This window comes from Aethalodelphis obliquidens, unplaced genomic scaffold, assembly GCF_003676395.1.
Source record: "Aethalodelphis obliquidens isolate GAN/ISIS:26980383/991018 unplaced genomic scaffold, ASM367639v1 scaffold70, whole genome shotgun sequence".
Lineage (NCBI taxonomy): Eukaryota > Metazoa > Chordata > Mammalia > Artiodactyla > Delphinidae > Aethalodelphis > Aethalodelphis obliquidens.
In genome coordinates, this window is record NW_020838014.1 from 8,231,934 (window position 1) to 8,249,611 (window position 17,678).

A 17,678-nucleotide genomic window follows, 5' to 3' on the forward strand; every position below is an offset into this window, starting at 1 on the left:
AGAGATTATGAGATTATCATACTAAGTGAAGTCAGAGAAAGACAATTATATGATATCACTTATATGTGGAATCTAAAAAATAATACAAATGAATTTATTCACAAAACAGAAATAGACTCACATAGGAACAAACTTATGGTTACCAAAGGGGAAATAAGAGATAAATTTACCAAAGGGATAAATTAGGAGCTTGGGATTAACAGATATACACTACTATATATAAAATAAACAACAAGGTTTTACTGTATAGCACAGGGAACTATATTCAATAACTTGTATAACCTATAAAGGAAAAGAATCTGTAAAAATATATATGTATAACTGAATAACTTTGCTGTACACCTGAAACACAATATTATAAAAATATATATACTAAAATTTAAAATATATATATAAAGAGGTCAGGTGACAAAGAGGTCATATCTGAATATGGTAGCACAAGCAGCTCCTAAGTGAAGAGTCAGCCCTAGGGAATGGTATACAGATAACTGCTTCCTCAGCCATGTGCGCTCTGGAGCCATTTGTGGGTGGGAGGACAAAGAGAGGTACAGCCAGGAGGTGGAAGTGAAGGATCCAAAAGTGTGTGAGAAGAGAAACAAGCAACAGTAAATAACTCTAATGAAAACAAAGGTGTTTTTGAATTATGCTGGAAATGAGAAGGCTGTGATTCTTCTGGTTTAAATGCAGCCCCCTGAGATACACCTTGTAAGTCAGGAAGCTTTATCAGACCCCACATCACCTTAGAATGCTGGCCACAGAGAACAGGGCTCAATAACTCAGAGTAAAGGCTCTTTATCTCCTCTCTGAAGGCCTCCAATGAAGGAGACCATCCTTCCCTACAGCCCCTTTCAATTTCTGGCTTCCTGCAATTTCTGATCCTTGCAAACACTCTAAAATCTGAGAATTTCTCCTTGTTCAGTCTTGTGTGTACAGAGAAAACCAACAAGGCAGCAATACTTCCCAGTAGCTTTCATTTATTGAGGGCTATATTCAGGTCATTCATCAGTCTGTTTCTATTTGAATTGTCCTTGGTGCTTTTCCTCGAAGAAAAATGGAAAATTGTACACATTCTTCTTTTAGTCTGTACCAATCTTTCATATACTTCTGAGCGTGGAGACAATTTGAGAATAATACTCTACTTCACTTAAGCTTATGACTAGTTAATTTAGCAAAGGTATATTCCTCCCAACTTTATTATTCTTGATATATCCCATTATAATGTTGATTCAAATTCCCCCCATGGCAACATATTGGGTTTTATATAACTTGAAGTCAGTTTTTGCATGCCTATCCCCCTACTTCCTCTTCTGTTGACTGTAGTTTTTTTTTAAGTTTCTATGAGAATTAAACTCTATATGTAACTTATGAATTTCATTACAATTCCATAGTATCTCTTTCCTACTTGTCAAAGGCATTTAAAAATTTCACATATGTCTCCTTGAATACATGTAGTAAATCTGATGTTACTTTTATCTGCCTTTGGACAACTGGTATATTCAACAAGAGAAGATGCAAGGGCAGTTTCTATGCAACAGGTGCTGGATCTACCTGGATTGGCACATGCCAGGAACCTGTGGTTGTGTTTCAGATGTACATGGGGAAATATAAGCCATGATCGGGGTGGAAAGGATATATTCCACACAGTTACAATAACGTTTAGAGGCACAGCAGCTGGGGTCAGGAAGAGAGATGTGGGCAAGACAGAGAGTCATCTTCTAACTTACATCATCCCATGGTTTGTGAGCTGGAAATGTGGGAAGTTCCCCTGATATGTGCGCACTATAACTCTGCTGGGATTGGCTAGGCTGGTGGTTTCACAAGAGTGACAATGTCCACAATTTCCAAGTGTTCCACTAAGCAGTCATGACTAAGTGAAGGAAGGAGTGAGCAGATTGCTTTTCAAAGTTGGGGTCACACCTCCATCACAACTCCCATATAAACTGAGGGATGACACTGCTGTGTGGGGAAACTCAAAAGTGTATCTGTAGCAGAAAAAAATAGTTAACCAAATTCTTCCTAAACTGAGATAATTGAAACCTAAAAAGTTAAGTGACTTGCCCAAAGTCACATTGCACTGATCTATTTGAAATGTTATTAAAAATAACCTTAATACCATGTATTAAGCAATTATTACCAAGCTTATTAAAAACCTCTGAAGTGTTGGCCAGAACTTGCTCAGTGGGGAAAAGCTAGTTGAGAGTGATGATTTATTTTGTACAATGGGAACCATTTTCTCAATAGGACTCAACTAAGGTAGTATATGTTCTTTATAAAAATGTTACCATGAATAGAAAAATCATCATTGTCTAGAAAAAAATCTGAGATGACTTATTGAGAACAAAAGAATTCTGCTCAACTCCACTGGTCCACAGAGAAACAGCAGTCTTTTCAGGTAAACAAGCTGTACATATATTTCTATCTCTAAGATTATGTAATGATATAGAGACTTTCAATTTACAGGTTAAATTGACTGAAGATGATGACAAGGACCACAAGGCAACAGGGAAATATGGCTTTGGGCCTTTGGAGTTGCAAACGAGCAAATGCATGAGAATACATTATTTTGGAAGAAACCTTAGCAACATATTTGGCCATAAAAGCCACTGAACACTTAATCCATGACCTCACTCCTCACTCCTAGTTCTTAGGTGGAGCTACCTACTGCCCATATTGATAATCCCTGGAAGAAGGTAGTTTTCTGAATGTGAATATCCTAAACTATGGCCCTGTTCACATCTTTCCCTCTCTCCACCAAGTTGGGCTTCTTTTTACACAGAAGCAGAGATAATGGGAAGGCCCATGATTTCATAGGATCTATGAAAGCACCAGCCTATGAAATGAAAGGTCCTGCCTCCCCCATGGAAGAGTGTTCATGACTCTTTAGACATGAGTGATGACATATTTCAGTTCCTGTAACCATGTTGGGTAAGAATGAAATCACCTCTTGCCTTACCTAGAACCTCCCCCAGCCTCAGCAAAGAAGTTCCTCACTCTGGAGTAACTGGGGCCGCCACGTCTAGCTGGATTTATACCCCCTTCCTCTTCTGACAACCCCAAAAGCTGGCAGGTTAGCTTCTGGGTACAGCAAGTACTCATAGGGACACAAATGTTCCCGTTCACAGGTGTGCTCAATGCTATGGCCCATCACACTCTTAACCTCTGATTTTCCCAGTGAGTTCTACTTCTGGAACTTCCCTGGAATCTGTCATGAAGAATTATCACAGGAGCCAGGATTAGGGCCACTGGACTTCCCTTTTGTGTACACTAGTGACTTTCTGATACGTTATTCATCCCCTACCTCTTGGTGTCTCATGCTAGCAAATACAAGGGGTGAAAAGTTATAGCCTCTAGGATGGGAATCCTCATCTAATTGGAATTTCCCAGCAGACTGGGACCTCTGATAGCCATATCCCCTTTAGTGTCTGTTCTTAGCAATCACATGCTTCCTTGCCGATCCTTCTGTTCTGATACTGCTTCTCATTCATGTTTCTTTCTGCCCAGGTGTCAGCAATGTTCATCCTACTTCCCCAGCCACATTGCCAACCAACCATTTAGAAGCCAGCTCTTCCCACTACCTCAACCCTGCCCAGCCCCTCTCTCCTCTGAGGGGCACCATAGAACTGGGCAGAATCCTCAAGCCTGGGTACTTGGGCAGCAGAGGCCAGTGGGACATGATGAGGCCTCAGAAAGGGAGCATATCTGGGGAACCATCTTCAGGCTCCCCCATGTACCAGCTTAACTCCAAACCCACAGGTAAAGCACAAAGCCGAGCATGTCAGCCAGTGAAATGAAATCTCAGTTAGGATCCATGCCTTTCCTATCTGGTAGTGTTTTCCATTTCTCCTCTAGTATCTGCCTCACAGAGTGGGGATAAAAGGAAAGGGCCCTAGCAGTGCTCAGTCCTTCCTAAGTGCATCCGTTATCCTCTGTGCCCAGGGCCTCGGTGCTGAGCAAGGGTATGAGAAAGTCCGTGGCTACCTCTGTGCTGTCACATTCATTCTTCTCTGTCCCTGCATCCTGGTCCCCTCACAGCCCACTCTCAGACCCTTCCAGAATGCCAGGCATGAACAGTCACAGAACATTCTTCCATCAATCAGGAGTTGTTACAGAAAGGGGGGGTGGCGCTATTTCTACACAGATCCCTACCCCTTACATAAATCCTGTGTACAAAACCAAACTCTCCCTCTCCCTCCAAACTCTCCTGGTCAGGTCTGAGAGACATCTTACCAGCTGGAGAGGTATAGCTGTACAGCTGAAGGCTGGGATGCAGCCCAGTTCCAACAGCAAGAGAATTGTGATTTTCAGAAAAAGGCTGCGTCCAAAGCAAAATGAGGCAGTTGACGTAGTTGGTCATTAGCACCCCACCCACTGCTCTTTACCGCATCTTTTTTATTTTCTTGAGGGTGTTTTCTCCAACTCTCTCATCAGCCTTCAGATCCCTGGATCAGCGCAGACTGTTTCTTTTTTCCAGATTAAAAGTAATTTGAGGGAAGCGTTGGGTACTAGTCATTAATCACATAGGATGAGTTGACATGAGGTACTAACTTTTACCTTAGGCCTTCTCTCTAAGGGTGGAGGAAGGGCTTTGTCCCTTGCTAACGAATGTTCAGTCAACGGTCAGTAAGAGGAAAGGTATCAGGGTAGAGTGAGGCTTTCCCTATTATACTCGAAGTCAACTCAGGAAATGGCCACACCTGTCTAGGTCCTAGACTGAGATCCACAGCCTTCAGTGATTTTTCTAAACCATGTAAAACCCCTTACACTTACCAGTTACCCTGGTAGCTGTACATGTACAATTACAACTCCCTTACACGAACCCCTGCATGGGAGGAGGCCCATGGGGCTTGGTTAGCACCAGCTGTCCTGTGTTTGAAGCCAATTTACTCTTTAAACAAAGTCACCTGAGCTCCTGGATGCCCGTGAGAGAGACCGGTGATGTTTAGGGATCTTGCTGAGGCCACTGGCCAAACCCCACACCCCCCATGTGGGCCCCACTAGTGACCAGGATTCTCCATCTCCCACCTCCTCCTGTCCTGCTCGGTGACTGCAGGGACTGACCTGCTAGAGGAGCACCTTGGTGAAATCCGGAACCTGCGCCAGCGCCTGGAGGAGTCCATCTGCATTAACGACCGCCTGCGGGAGCAGCTGGAACACAGGCTCAGCTCCACTGCCCGCGGAAGCGGTAGGAGAGGCCCAGGCCTTCCTGTTTCTGGTTGTAATTAGGGAGCTGCTGGAGGTCAACCCCTAGGCAGACCTTCGCAGATTTCAAAGCACCGAGGTCTGCTTTTCTGTATTTGCTCCTTACATCAGCAAGGCAGGGGGCAAGTACTATGCTCCCGTTGCAGCTGTATCTGAGCTCAGAGAGTAACTTTCCTCGCGGCAGATCTAACCAGGTCTGGTCCCCAGAATCCTCTGACTTCTCTTCCATCCGAATCTGCTCATATCTGCCTGCTGACTTCTGTGTCCTGGTCCTGTGATTGGCAAGTGGTAGAGCCAATCACAGGCTCTACAGGCTGCAGGGCCTCCTCCAGCCACTTACTGAGGTGGGCTTCCTCCCTACACTCCCCCCAAGGCTGCTGACACTTGGAGGCCGACCCTTCCACACGCCCTTGTCCTGCCCACAGCTCAGCAGCAGCTATTTAGGGGAAACGGCCTCCTGAACAGCTACAGCCAGGGCACGTGGTAATGCACACACAGAACCCACTCAGAGGAGCCACAGGAAAGCCAGGCATTCAGCCCATCAGGCTTTAGGCCCAGGATGCAAGTTCTCTGGGTTTTCTGCTGGGTTGGGACAGTATCTTTGGAGATACAGAATGAGCAACACAGAGAGCATCTGTTACCCAAATGTGTAACTTGTCTGCTTGCACTTCCTGGGACAGGACCCACCTCTAACTTCTACAGTCCGGGCCTGGAGTCCACACCTCAGCTCTGCAATGAGAACAGAGTCCTTAGGGAAGAAAACCAGAGGCTTCAGGCTCAGCTCAGTCATGCTTCCAGAGATGGGTGGTCACTCCCAGGCCCCTTTCCTCCCTGGCCACACCAGTCACCAACTGGAGAAGCAAAGAGACAAGGTGGAGAGAACAGAGCTACCCAGACCCAGCAACCCCAAACTCCCATAGCTATTCTCACTCTAGAAAGGGCTACTTTCTGCTAATTCCCAACCACGGGCCCTCAGACTCCTAGGCTCCAAGCACTAGGGCTCTAGGAAATCCACCACTTCTGTGCAATGCCCCTGCAGATACTGTCATTAGTTATCAAACTAGATTCCAGTTAGTGCCTGTTCTACCTGCCCACAACTCACAGCTAGTTTGGACCTAGGAAAGGAAGGAACATGAGGCCTATACACTCTCTCAGGTTTCTTCAGACTTTGCTGCAGCTCTGTGTATCCCTCCCATGTTGATCTGCTATCCCCATATCTCCTCACCACCTCCTACTCATACACTCAGGGCTGTTACTTTGGTTACTAATTCTCACGATTATTGTTGGGCTGCACCGTGCAGGTCTGCAAGCCTTGTAATTCCCCAGCTGCAACACCAGAGAAACAGCCCATAGACAGTGACAGAAACAACGTTCAACAGATACAGAATCTTACAAGTCCTAAACAAAGGTCCTGGAGCGACGCTCCACAGTGTTCGGCAAACAGCAGGCAGAACAAGACAGCAATCTTCACTACTCAGTGAGGGAGGAGACCATTTATAGGGAGAATTGATGTCAAGTAGGCTCACCGGGGAAACCAGAGCCTGGGGGTGGGGGCAAGCATGTAGGTGGTTACTGATTAAGCCCTATAGTTAAGCAGATTGGATAGTCATGTAGGTGAAGGAGGGGCTGGTCAGCAGAGAATGGACAGAGAGCAAGAGAACAGCCATCTTGAATGGTCTGACCATACAGTTGTCTGGAGGTACCAGCAAAACATCCTCCAGAGCTTTCCCAACACTATTCAGTGGGCATCCACAGGTGGGCATCCTTTCCTCTGTGGGCTGAGGGGGGATTGGGGAGCCGACCGAAGTCCAACCTAAGTGTTGATTGATTTAATCAAATCAATATATCATAATTAACAAATTATTTTTACTTATATTTATTGAATAGTCATAAAAGACTAAGAGTATTGTCCAAAGGATTAAGCCCAGAATGAAAGATTACTTGTGGAAAAGGAGAGAGACCTCAAGAGTTATTTCTAAATTAGCCTCTTCAGAGCAAGAGATGTGAGAGGAAAGGTCACTGCTTGGGAAGATAACAAAAGCCATAGATAAGGGAGAAGGTAGAACTTCTAAATTACCATTGTATGCCTGGAGAGACCAGACAGACCTCCCAGGTGAGAAGACTGTAAGATTTTAATGAGCTCAGTCTGCCAGGCCCAGGTGATTCCACCCCAGACGACTGACAGCACCGGAGCCTTATTCTCAGAATCCCTGTCAATAGTCTTTGAGAAACCATGAAGATCAGAGAGATGCTGCAAGACCAGGAAAGGACAGATAGCTCTATTTGCAATATGATGAAAACAATATATACTAAAAACGGTAGACAAGAAATTTTGATGTGGATCCTTGGCAAAATTCAAGAATGGATTACTGCACAGAAGGTATGTGAGGACTTAGAAAACAGTGAGCGTCAGGAAGCAGAGTGTTTTCCCTAAAACCAAAGTGGGCCATATTAAGTCAGAGGATCAAGGGCATTGCACAGATAGAGGTTCCCATTCCCCAGAGCATGTGCATGTGGTGAGCAGATACTCGCTTTTCTTCCCCTGGTAGCATAAGCTGGCCTTCCTTTTGCCTTGGTTCTTTTGTCAGGATGGAGGCAGACCTCTCCTCTGCGGTGGCTGCTTTCAGTGCAGCTCTGACTCCATCCCCTCTCCCCACAGCCCTGACCCTCAGGATAAGTAATCAAAGAGCAGAAGGAAAAGACATGGAGGAGGCAGAGACACGAGAGCCCTGGTAACCCCTAAATGTTCCGTTTCTTTAACTTTCTGAAGTTTGGCTGCACTGAAGTTCAGGACCATGTTAAAACATCAACATCGGGCTTCCCTGGTGGTGCAGTGGTTGAGAGTCCGCCTGCCGATGCAGGGGACACGGGTTCATGCCCCGGTCCGGGAAGATCCCACATGCCACGGAGCGGCTGGGCCCGTGAGCCATGGCCGCTGAGCCTGCGCGTCCGGAGCCTGTGCTCTGCAACGGGAGAGGCCACAACAGTGAGAGGCCCGCGTACCGCAAAAAAAAAAAAAATCAACATCTCCTTTCCCATCCTAGCCCACCCCCACCTCCAGGTCCACATAGGCAGGATCACAGAATGTCACCAGGAGTCACCCAGCCTCTTGTAGCCACCCCCTGGAATCCCAGAAAATCACTTACATCTGCGTCTCAGGGTCAGGCCTGGGGAGAGTCAGCCTCCCCGTGGTGCTCTCAGATCTCAGACTGCTTTCTGGTTGGTGACCTTGGATAGGCAGGTTTCAGGATCCCTCCCAGGTGTTCTAACCCCCAAATAATATCGCTGATACTTTAGGGAACCCAACTATGCTAATTCCAAAGGAGGGGGTGTTTGGGGAATTCCCTGGCAGTCCAGTGGTTAGGACTTGGTGCTTTCACTGCCATGGCCCAGGTTCAGTCCCTGGGTGGAGGAACTAAGGCCTTGTAAGCCGTGTGGTGCTGGGGGGAAGGAAAAAAAGAAAGGGTTGTTTTGCCATCTTGAGATTGGCACAAATATTAACCAACTAGCAGACTACCTCAGGCCAGCCCCGTCTCCCCAGGCGTAATATCCAGGCGTAATATTCCCAACGACCAAGTCTTACTTGTGATGCCCAAGTGATATAACTATGTCAGCACGAAATCTGAGCTCTTGTTCACAGCTGGGAGCTTCAGTGTGGCCTGGAGTCAGGTTCTCCGCAGCAACAGGAGTGTAGCCTCTGCTAATCTGCACCGGGGCTTCCAGGTCCTCAGTGCTCCCACCTCATGGCCCATCCTGAGCCACCACCACCTGCTGGAGGGATTGAGAGGCTTTGATGAGGGAAATCTGCTCCAAAACTACTTGAGAAGATTGTAGAATCCTATCTGGAGCTGTAAAGAGCCACCGAACACAGGGTGCTTTAGGCCTTCTGACCGTTGACAGAGAGCCTGTTTTTCTTCCCAGGGAGAGTCCATGAAAAGGGAGCTTCTGGAACTGAGAACCAAACTATCCAAACAGGAGAGTCTCCTTCAGAGCACAGCTGAGCATCTGAAGACCGCCAACCAGCAGAAGGAGAGCATGGAACAGTTTATCTTCAGCCAGTGTGGGTGCCCCCAGCCAGGGAATGGACAGGAAATGGGGGTCCTTCCAGGTCCGCCACCTGTGCTGTGAATGGACAGAGACCAGAGAGGTTAGGGGATGGGGGAGACTGATGTGACGTCTCTAAACCTCCTGTGCCATCAGTAATCGTGGAGGCAGAGGAGGGGACACGGGGTGGGGGGCAGCAGGAGACCCCGAGCTGAGTGTCCAGAAAGACAAGCTTTAGAACACAAATCCAACGCAAGCGTGGGCCCACTGGTAATTTCTGCCTTGGGGGCTGCTTTCTCGTTTCAGTGACCAGGACACACGATGTTTTGAAGAAGGCAAGGACGAATTTGGAGGTAAGGAAACTACTGCACCAGTCGGAGCCATAAAGCCCACCCCAAACTTATCACCGTCTGTCATCAGAGTGTGCAGGTGATCCTTGACCTGCTCTGACCTTCCAGGAGCAGATGTCTGGCCCATCTGTGGGAGCTCGGGTCCTCATGGGCATCCCTCTAGATTCCATCCTCATCAGCCCTCCACCCTAATCAGCAACCTCCCTTGACCTCTCGGTTGACCCTTACTTTGTCATCATCTTCTCTCCTTACTCCAATTCTGTCTCCTTTATGCCAGGTCAGGAGTGGGGAGAAATGCAGTTCAGTTGATTCTCGAGGTCAGAGGACATATGGGGTCTGCCTCTGAAGCAGCTTTCAGTAAAGGGATCCTGAGGCCTGTCTTGTGTTCTGGGGTTTCCTATACCACCTTATGAAAAAATAACAGCAAGGGGCTTCCCTGGTGGCGCAGTGGTTGAGAGTCCTCCTGCCGATGCAGGGGACACGGGTTTGTGCCCCAGTCCGGGAAGATCCCACATGCCGCAGAGCGGCTGGGCCCATGAGCCATGGCCGCTGAGCCTGCGCATCCGGAGCCTGTGCTCCACAACGGGAGAGGCCCCAACAGTGAGAGGACCGCGTACCGCAAAATATAAATAAATAATAACAGCAAGATATAACTTTTTAAATTGATTTCATTGCATACTGTCATGGTGAAGAAAGCAATTTGATTTGGACATATCTTTTTCTGTTAACAATAACACAAAAGAAAATTGTTGGTTCTTATTGATCTAAAAGAGAATATGGTAATAATAAAAACTAAAACTTAAAGGGAAAGATTTTATATATATGGCAGACATTCTCAATGTTTATTTAAAACAGTAACATATTCTCTAGCAAGCTCTTTGAACAAAACTTGAGGTGTTAAAAATGGCTTAAAAATCAGAAGCTAGTGGGGCCGGGTCAAGATGGCAGAATAAAAGGATGTGGAGCTCACGTCCCACAGATACATCAAAAATACATCTACATGTGGAACAGTTCTCACAGAATGCTTGCTGAATGCTGGCAAAAGATCTCATAAAACCAAAATTGCAAGAAAGGTCACCACATAACTGGGTAGGACAAAAGGAAAGAAATCGGGACAGGACCTGCGTCCCTGGGAAGGAGCTGTGAAAGAGGAAATGTTCCCTCACCTTAGGAAGCCCCTTCATTGGTAGGGAGATCATCCAGGACAGAAAGGAAGATTCAGAGGCTCAGAGAAGAGTGCAGCAGCCAGTTTGCAGCAGGCAAAACAGAGACAGACCAGCACAGAGGGGCTGTGCCACCTCCGGGCACTCCCCAGCCCAAGACACACACTGGCTGGTATACACAGGGGCAGAGGGCTGAAACTCGGGCTTCAGGGGACAGACCCAGAGAGAGGACTGGGGTTGGCTGTGTACAGACAGTCTGAAGGGGCTGGCGTATGGTCCAAGTCACAACCAGCAGTATGGGCAGGAAGAAGCCCAGGGTCCAGCCTTGCAGCCCCACTGTTAACACACTCCCTAAGGGAGGGACGGGGCCTGCCATGGCAGCCTTATTCTGGTGTGCTCACAGTGGGTGCAGCTCCACCTCTAAGAGTTCTGGGAGCACACAGACACTGGTAGGTTGGCCCACACATGGAGTCAGGGCTGAAATCCAAGCCGATCCAAGTGGGAATTCAGAAGTAGGGCTGAAATCTGAGTCTTCTCCCTGTGGCTGTGCAATTCACAGATTGACCTGCTGCGGGTGGCTTTACAAACTCAGTGCCTGCAGGACATCTGAGCAGTTTACTGGTTATCCTATGGCTAGGGTGGGTGTTGTGATATGGGCTGGCTGCAGGCTCTTCTGGCACATATATGTGGAGATGGAGCCAGGATCTGAGCTGACTCAGTAGCTCCCACAGAGGGTCCAGGCACACAACTATGGTAGTCCTGGTGCCTGACTTCAGCGGTTCTGTGCCAATGGATCTGTGCTAGTGGCTTTGTGAGCACAGTGACTGACAGACACCTGGGCCAGTTGCCTGAATGCCCACGGTTGAAGCAAGGCCAAGGGCAGTGTCAAAAACAGTGCACTTTGTGATCCCACGCAAGAGGTGACAGGCAACACCACAGAGTGCACTTTCCAGTGGAAAGCCTCTAAAGATGAATACTCAGTGGCTCCTCTCCCAGCAGGGGTGCTCCAGTCCCACGTACCTCACACCACAGTTCAGAAATGGATCTGGGGGTGTCTACTTCAACAACTGGGGAGGAGACCTTGTGTTGAACAGGGCTGTGACAACCACAGAACAAAGAGGAGGCCACACTAAACATCCAGTGCAAGCTCTGGTCACCACAACAATTACATGCCCTATCAAGGGGATAATGGCCAGCACACACTGAGGAAAGACAAGGCAGAAATCCATACTAAAAGTAGCCCTTGCAGCAAAAATATTAGACTCACAGAGGCTACACAGGGATGCTCCCACATAAAAGCAGCCCTTCAAGAGATATGGGAACATATGTATATGTATAACTGATTCACTTTGTTATAAAGCAGAAACTAACACACCATTGTAAAGCAATTATACTCCAATAAAGATGTAAAAAAAAAAAAAAAAACCAGCCGTTCAAGACCACAGTAGATAGAACTACCAAATGACCCAGCAATCCCACTACTGGGCATATACCCTGAGAAAACCATAATTCAAAAAGAGTCATGTACCACAATGTTCATTGCAGCACTATTTACAATAGCCAGGACATGGAAGCAACCTAAGTGTCCATTGATGGATGAATGGATAAAGAAGATGTGGCACATATGTATAATGGAATATTACTCAGACATAAAAAGAAACAAAATTGAGTTATTTGTAGTGAGGTGGATGGTCCTAGAGTCTGTCATACAGAGTGAAGTAAGTCAGAAAGAGAAAAACAAATACCATATGCTAACACATATATATGGAATCTAATTTAAAAAAGAAAGGTTCTGACGAACCTAGGGGCAGGACAGGAATAAAGACTCAGATGTAGAGAATGGACTTGGGGACACAGGGAGGGGGAAGGGTAAGCTGAGATGAAGTGAGAGAGTGGCATTGACAATATATACACTACCAAATGTAAAATAGATAGCTAGTGGGAAGAAGCCACATAGCACAGGGAGATCAGCTCGTGCTTTGTGACCAAATAGAGGGGTGGGATAGGGAGGGTGGGAGGGAGATGCAAGAGGGAGGGGATATGGGGATATACGTATACGTATAGCTGGTTCACTTTCTTATACAGAAGCAACTAACAAAACAATGTAAAGTAATTATACTCCAATAAAGATGTTAAAAAAAAAGACCACAGTAGATAGCTGTTTCTCCTAAACTCATAAAGTCAGAGAAATATAAATGAAATGAAGAAGCAGAGGATCCACTCCCCATTAAAAGATCAAGAGAATTCCCCTGAAAGAACAATGAAAGGGACCTCTCCAGTCTACTAGACCTTGAGTTCAAAAAGGAGGTAATGAAAATGCTGAAGGAATTAAGAAAGACTATTGACAGAAATTCAGATTACTGTAAGAAGGAACTAGAAACTATAAAGAGGAGCCAATTAAAATTAGAAAACTCATTTGCTGAGACAAAAGCTGAGCTAAAGGCAATAAATAGCAAGCTGGATAAGAAGAACAAATAAGTTATCTGGAAGATAGAATAATGAAAATCACCCAATCAGAACAGCAGACAGAAAGACAAATTTTAAAAAATGAAATCAATATACTAGACTGGTGGGATAATATAAAGTGTACCAAGCTATGCATAATTGGCATCCCAGAAGGAAAAGAAAGAGAAAAGGGGATCAAAAATGTAAGAAATTATGGCTGAAAATTTCACAAACCTAAAGAAGGAAACAGATATCCGGTTACAGGAAGAACAGAGGGTCCCAAAGAGATGAACCCAAACAGACCTATGCCAAGACATATTATAATTAAAATGGCAAAAGTTAAAGAGAGGATTCTAATCATAGCAAAGAAATACAAAGAGTTAATTAAAAAGGAACCCCCATATAGAGCTATCAGCTGATTTCTCTACAGAAATGTAGCAGGACAGAAGGGAGTGCAAGATATACTCAAAGTCCTGAAAGGGAAACCTGCAACCTAGGATACTCTACACAGCAAGATTATCATTTAGAATAGAAGAAGAGATAACGAATTTCTCAGACAAGCAAACACTAAAAGAATTCAGCAATACTAAGCTTACTTCCCCCAAAATATTGAAAGACCTTCTCTAAATAGAAAAAAAGCAGAAATCTATAGGAAAGAAAATCACAACTGGAAAGTAAATCACTTAAATAAGCTAGTACACAGATTTTTTAAAAATCAAAAAAAAATGTTTGTGAAAGTGATGGTAACTACAATGAACAGCAAAAGGGATAAACATGAAGCTGTAAAAGAGGACATCAAAATCATAAAATGTGGGGGAGGAGAGTAAGAAAATGTAGATCTTGTTTTAGAATGTGTTCGAGCCTGTATGACTACAGGTCTAAAGCAAGTAGATATAGTAATGGGTTAATATACTTGAAAAACAGTGTAACCACAAATCAATAACATACAATAGCTTTTCTGCTCGTGGACGCCACCGAGTAAGCATCGTTGACGTCTCGCCCCTCCTCCACTGCCGTCACGTCTAAGTCAGTCACCCAAAGAGCCCGAACAGCTGCAGAAGCTCTTCATCGGAGGTTTGAGCTTTGAAACAACCGATGAGAGTCTGAAGAGCCATTTTGAGCAGTGGGGAACGCTCACAGATTGTGTGGTAATGAGGGATCCAAACACCAAACGCTCCAGAGGCTTCGGGTTTGTCACATGTGCCACTGTGGAGGAGGTGGATGCGGCCATGAAGGCAAGGCCACACAAGGTGGATGGAAGAGTTGTGGAACCAAAGGGGGCCGTCTCAAGAGAAGATTCTCAAAGACCTGGTGCCCACTTAACTGTGAGAAAGATTTTTATTGGTGGTATTAAAGAAGACACTGAAGAACATCATCTAAGAGATTATTTTGAACAGTATGGGAAAATTGAAGTGATTGAAATCATGACTGATAGAGGCAGTGGCAAAAAGAGAGGCTTTGCTTTCGTAACCTTTGATGACCATGACTCTGTAGACAAGATTGTCATTCAGAAATACCACACTGTGAACGGCCACAACTGTGAAGTAAGGAAAGCCCTATCTAAACAAGAGATGGCTAGTGCCTCATCCAGCCAAAGAGGTCAAAGTGGTTCTGGAAACTTTGGTGGTGGTCGTGGAGGTGGTTTTGGTGGGAATGACAACTTTGGTCATGGAGGAAACTTCAGTGGTCGAGGTGGCTTTGGTGGCAGCCACGGTGGTGGTGGATATGGTGGCAGTGGGGATGGCTATAACGGATTTGGTAACAATGGAAGTAATTTTGGAGGTGGTGGAAGCTACAATGATTTTGGCAGTTACAACAATCAATCTTCAAATTTTGGACCCATGAAAGGAGGAAACTTTGGAGGCAGAAGTTCTGGCCCCTATGGTGGTGGAGGCCAATACTTTGCCAAACCCCGAAACCAAGGTGGCTATGGTGGTTCCAGCAGCAGCAGTAGCTATGGAACTGGCAGAAGGTTTTGATTATTGCCAGGAAACAAAGCTTAGCAGGAGAGGAGAGCCAGAGAAGTGACAGGGAAGCTACAGGTCACAACAGATTTGTGAACTCAGCCAAGCACAGTGGTGGCAGGGCCTAACTGCTACAAAGAAGACATGTTTTAGATAATACTCATGTGTATGGGCAAAAAGACTCGAGGACTGTATTTGTGACTAATTGTATAACAGGTTATTTTAGTTTCTGTCCTGTGGAAAGTGTAAAGCATTCCAACAAAGGGTTTTAATGTAGATTTTTTTTTTTGCACCCATGCTGTTGATTGCTAAATGTAATGGTCTGATCATGACGGTGAATAAATGTGTCTTTTTTTTAAAATGTGCTGTGTAAAGTTAGTCTCCTCTGAAGCCATTTTGGTAAACTACCCCAACAGTGTGAAGTTAGAGCTCCTTCAGGGTGATGCCAGGTTCCATCAAAAATTTATTTACAAAAAAAAAAAGAAATTTATTTACAACCTGCTTTGGTGGAGAAACTATTGTCTTCTGAAACTTTGGTGTCGTTGAACTGACAGTTACTGCATTGTGACCTGGAGCTCACTGTGAAAAGGGTCACCCAAGCCAAGTCATGGAGTTTTTTTGATTATTAATATATGATTGTTGGCACATCCTATGCAATATATCTAAATTGGATTATGGTACCAGATATAGATGGGAATGAATCTTGTGTATCATCCATTATCATGTGTAATAAATAAACAATTTAATACCCTCAAAAAAAACATACAATAGATTCACAAAAATCAAAAAGAGAAGACAAGCATAATACGTAAGACAATCATCAAACAACAAACAGAAAAACAACAAAGAAGAAATACAAAATCAAATGGAAAACAAGGTTTAAAGTAGCAATAAATACCTAACTATCAATAATCACCTTAAATGTCAATGGACTAAATGCTCCAATCAAAAGACATAGAGTGGTACATTTGATAAAAAAAAAATATGCTGCATACAACAGACCTACTTTAGGGTGAAGAACACACATAGGTTGAAAGTAAGGAGATGGAAAAACATATTTCATGCAAATGGAAATGACAAGAAAGCGAGGATAAGAATACTATATCAAACAAAATAGACTTTAAAACAAAAGCCATAAAGAAAGATAAAGAAGGACACTGTATAATGATAAAAGGATCAATACAAAAAGAGGATATTACACTCATTAACATATATGAACCCAATATAGGAGCACCTAAATACATTAAAAAATACTAACAAATATAAAGGGAGAAAATGATGGGAAGATGGCAGAGTAGAAGGACGTGTGCTCACTCCCTCTTGCAAGAGCACCAGAATCACAACTGCTGAACAATCATCAACAGGAGGACACTGGAACTCACCAAAAAAGAAGCCCCACATCCAAGGACAGGGAAGAAGCCACAGTGAAATGGTAACGGGGGTGCAATCACAATAAAATCAAATCCCATTGCTGCTGGGTGGTCGACTCTCAAACTGGAGAACTTATACCACAGAGGTCCACCCACTGGAGTGAAGGTTCTGAGCCCCATGTCAGGCTTCCCAACCACGGGGTCCAGCAATGGGAGGAGGAATTCCTAGAGAATCAGACTTTGAAGGCTGGTGGGATTTGATTGCGGGATTTTGACAGGACTGGGGGGAGAAGAGACTCCACTCATGGAGGACATGTACAAAGTAGTGTGTGCATCAGGACCCTGGGAAGGAGTGGTAACCCCATGGGAGACTGAACTGGACCTACCAGCTGCTGTTGGAGGGCCTCCTGCAGAGGTGGGGGGTGGCGGTGGCTCACCACGGGGACCAGGACACTGGCAGCAGAACTTCTGGGAAGTACTACTTGGTGTGAGCCCTCCCGGAGTCTGCCATTAGCCCCACCAAAGAGCCTGTAGCCTCCAGGGCCAGGTTGCCTCAGGTCAAACAACCAACATGGAGGGACCCAGTCCCACCCATCAGCAGACAAGCAGATTAAAGTTTTACTGAGCTCTGCCCACCAGAACAACATCCAGCTCTACCCACCACCCATCCCTCCCATCAGGAAGCTTGCACAAGCCTCTTAGATAGCCTCATCCACCAGAGGGCAGACAGCAGAAGCAAGAAGAACTACAACTCTGCAGGCTGTGGAACAAAAACCACATTCACCGAAAGACAGACAAAATGAAAAGGCAAAAGACTATGTACCAAATGAAGGGACAAGATAAAACACCAGAAAAACAACTAAACGAAGTGGAGATAGGCAGAAAAAGAATTCTTCCAGAAAAAAGAATTCAGAATAGTGATAGTGAATATGATCCAGGACCTCGGAAAAAGAATGGAGGCAAAGATCTAGAAGATGCTTAACAAAGACATAGAAGAATTAAAGAACACCTAGAAGAATTACAGAACAAACAAACAGAGATGAACAATACAATAACTGAAATGAAAAATACACTAGAAGAAATCAATAGCAGAATAATAAAAGCAGAAGAATGGATAAGTGACCTGGAAGACAGAATGGTAGA

At 45.1% G+C, this 17,678-nt stretch overlaps 1 protein-coding gene and 2 long non-coding RNA genes across 3 annotated transcripts in view; 1 reads left to right on the forward strand and 2 right to left on the reverse strand.

Moving 5' to 3' along the window:
- Positions 1 to 8,109, reverse strand: part of LOC113611779 (uncharacterized) — a 40,131-nt gene extending 32,022 nt beyond the window's left edge. The window contains exons 1-3 of the long non-coding RNA XR_003429588.1: positions 6,593 to 8,109; positions 5,887 to 6,050; positions 5,059 to 5,471 (exon numbers count right to left, since the gene is read on the reverse strand). This is a non-coding gene — a long non-coding RNA (uncharacterized LOC113611779). The remainder of the gene's footprint in view (positions 1 to 5,058; positions 5,472 to 5,886; positions 6,051 to 6,592) is intronic.
- A 3-nt stretch (positions 8,110 to 8,112) lies between these two features.
- Positions 8,113 to 9,933, reverse strand: LOC113611777 (uncharacterized). Its single transcript, XR_003429587.1, has 4 exons — positions 9,822 to 9,933; positions 8,783 to 9,321; positions 8,346 to 8,427; positions 8,113 to 8,162 (listed from the first exon to the last, which is right to left on the reverse strand). It is a non-coding gene; the product is annotated as an uncharacterized LOC113611777 (long non-coding RNA).
- A 1,675-nt stretch (positions 9,934 to 11,608) lies between these two features.
- LOC113611707 (heterogeneous nuclear ribonucleoprotein A1-like) lies at positions 11,609 to 15,573 on the forward strand. The gene is made up of 2 exons (XM_027091015.1): positions 11,609 to 11,676; positions 14,229 to 15,573. Exons 1-2 carry the CDS (start codon positions 11,609 to 11,611, stop codon positions 15,178 to 15,180), a joined length of 1,020 nt encoding a protein of 339 aa, XP_026946816.1. The 3' UTR covers positions 15,181 to 15,573.
- Positions 15,574 to 17,678: the final 2,105 nt, after the last annotated feature.

Excerpts from the sequence above, each read along its gene's own strand:
- LOC113611707 (XM_027091015.1), top strand. The coding sequence starts at position 11,609 with ATGCCCACGGTTGAAGCAAGGCCAAGGGCAGTGTCAAAAACAGTGCAC. Across the intron at positions 11,677-14,228 it reads TTTGTGATCCCACGCAAGAG|TCAGTCACCCAAAGAGCCCG; the intron begins GTGACAGGCAAC and ends GTCACGTCTAAG.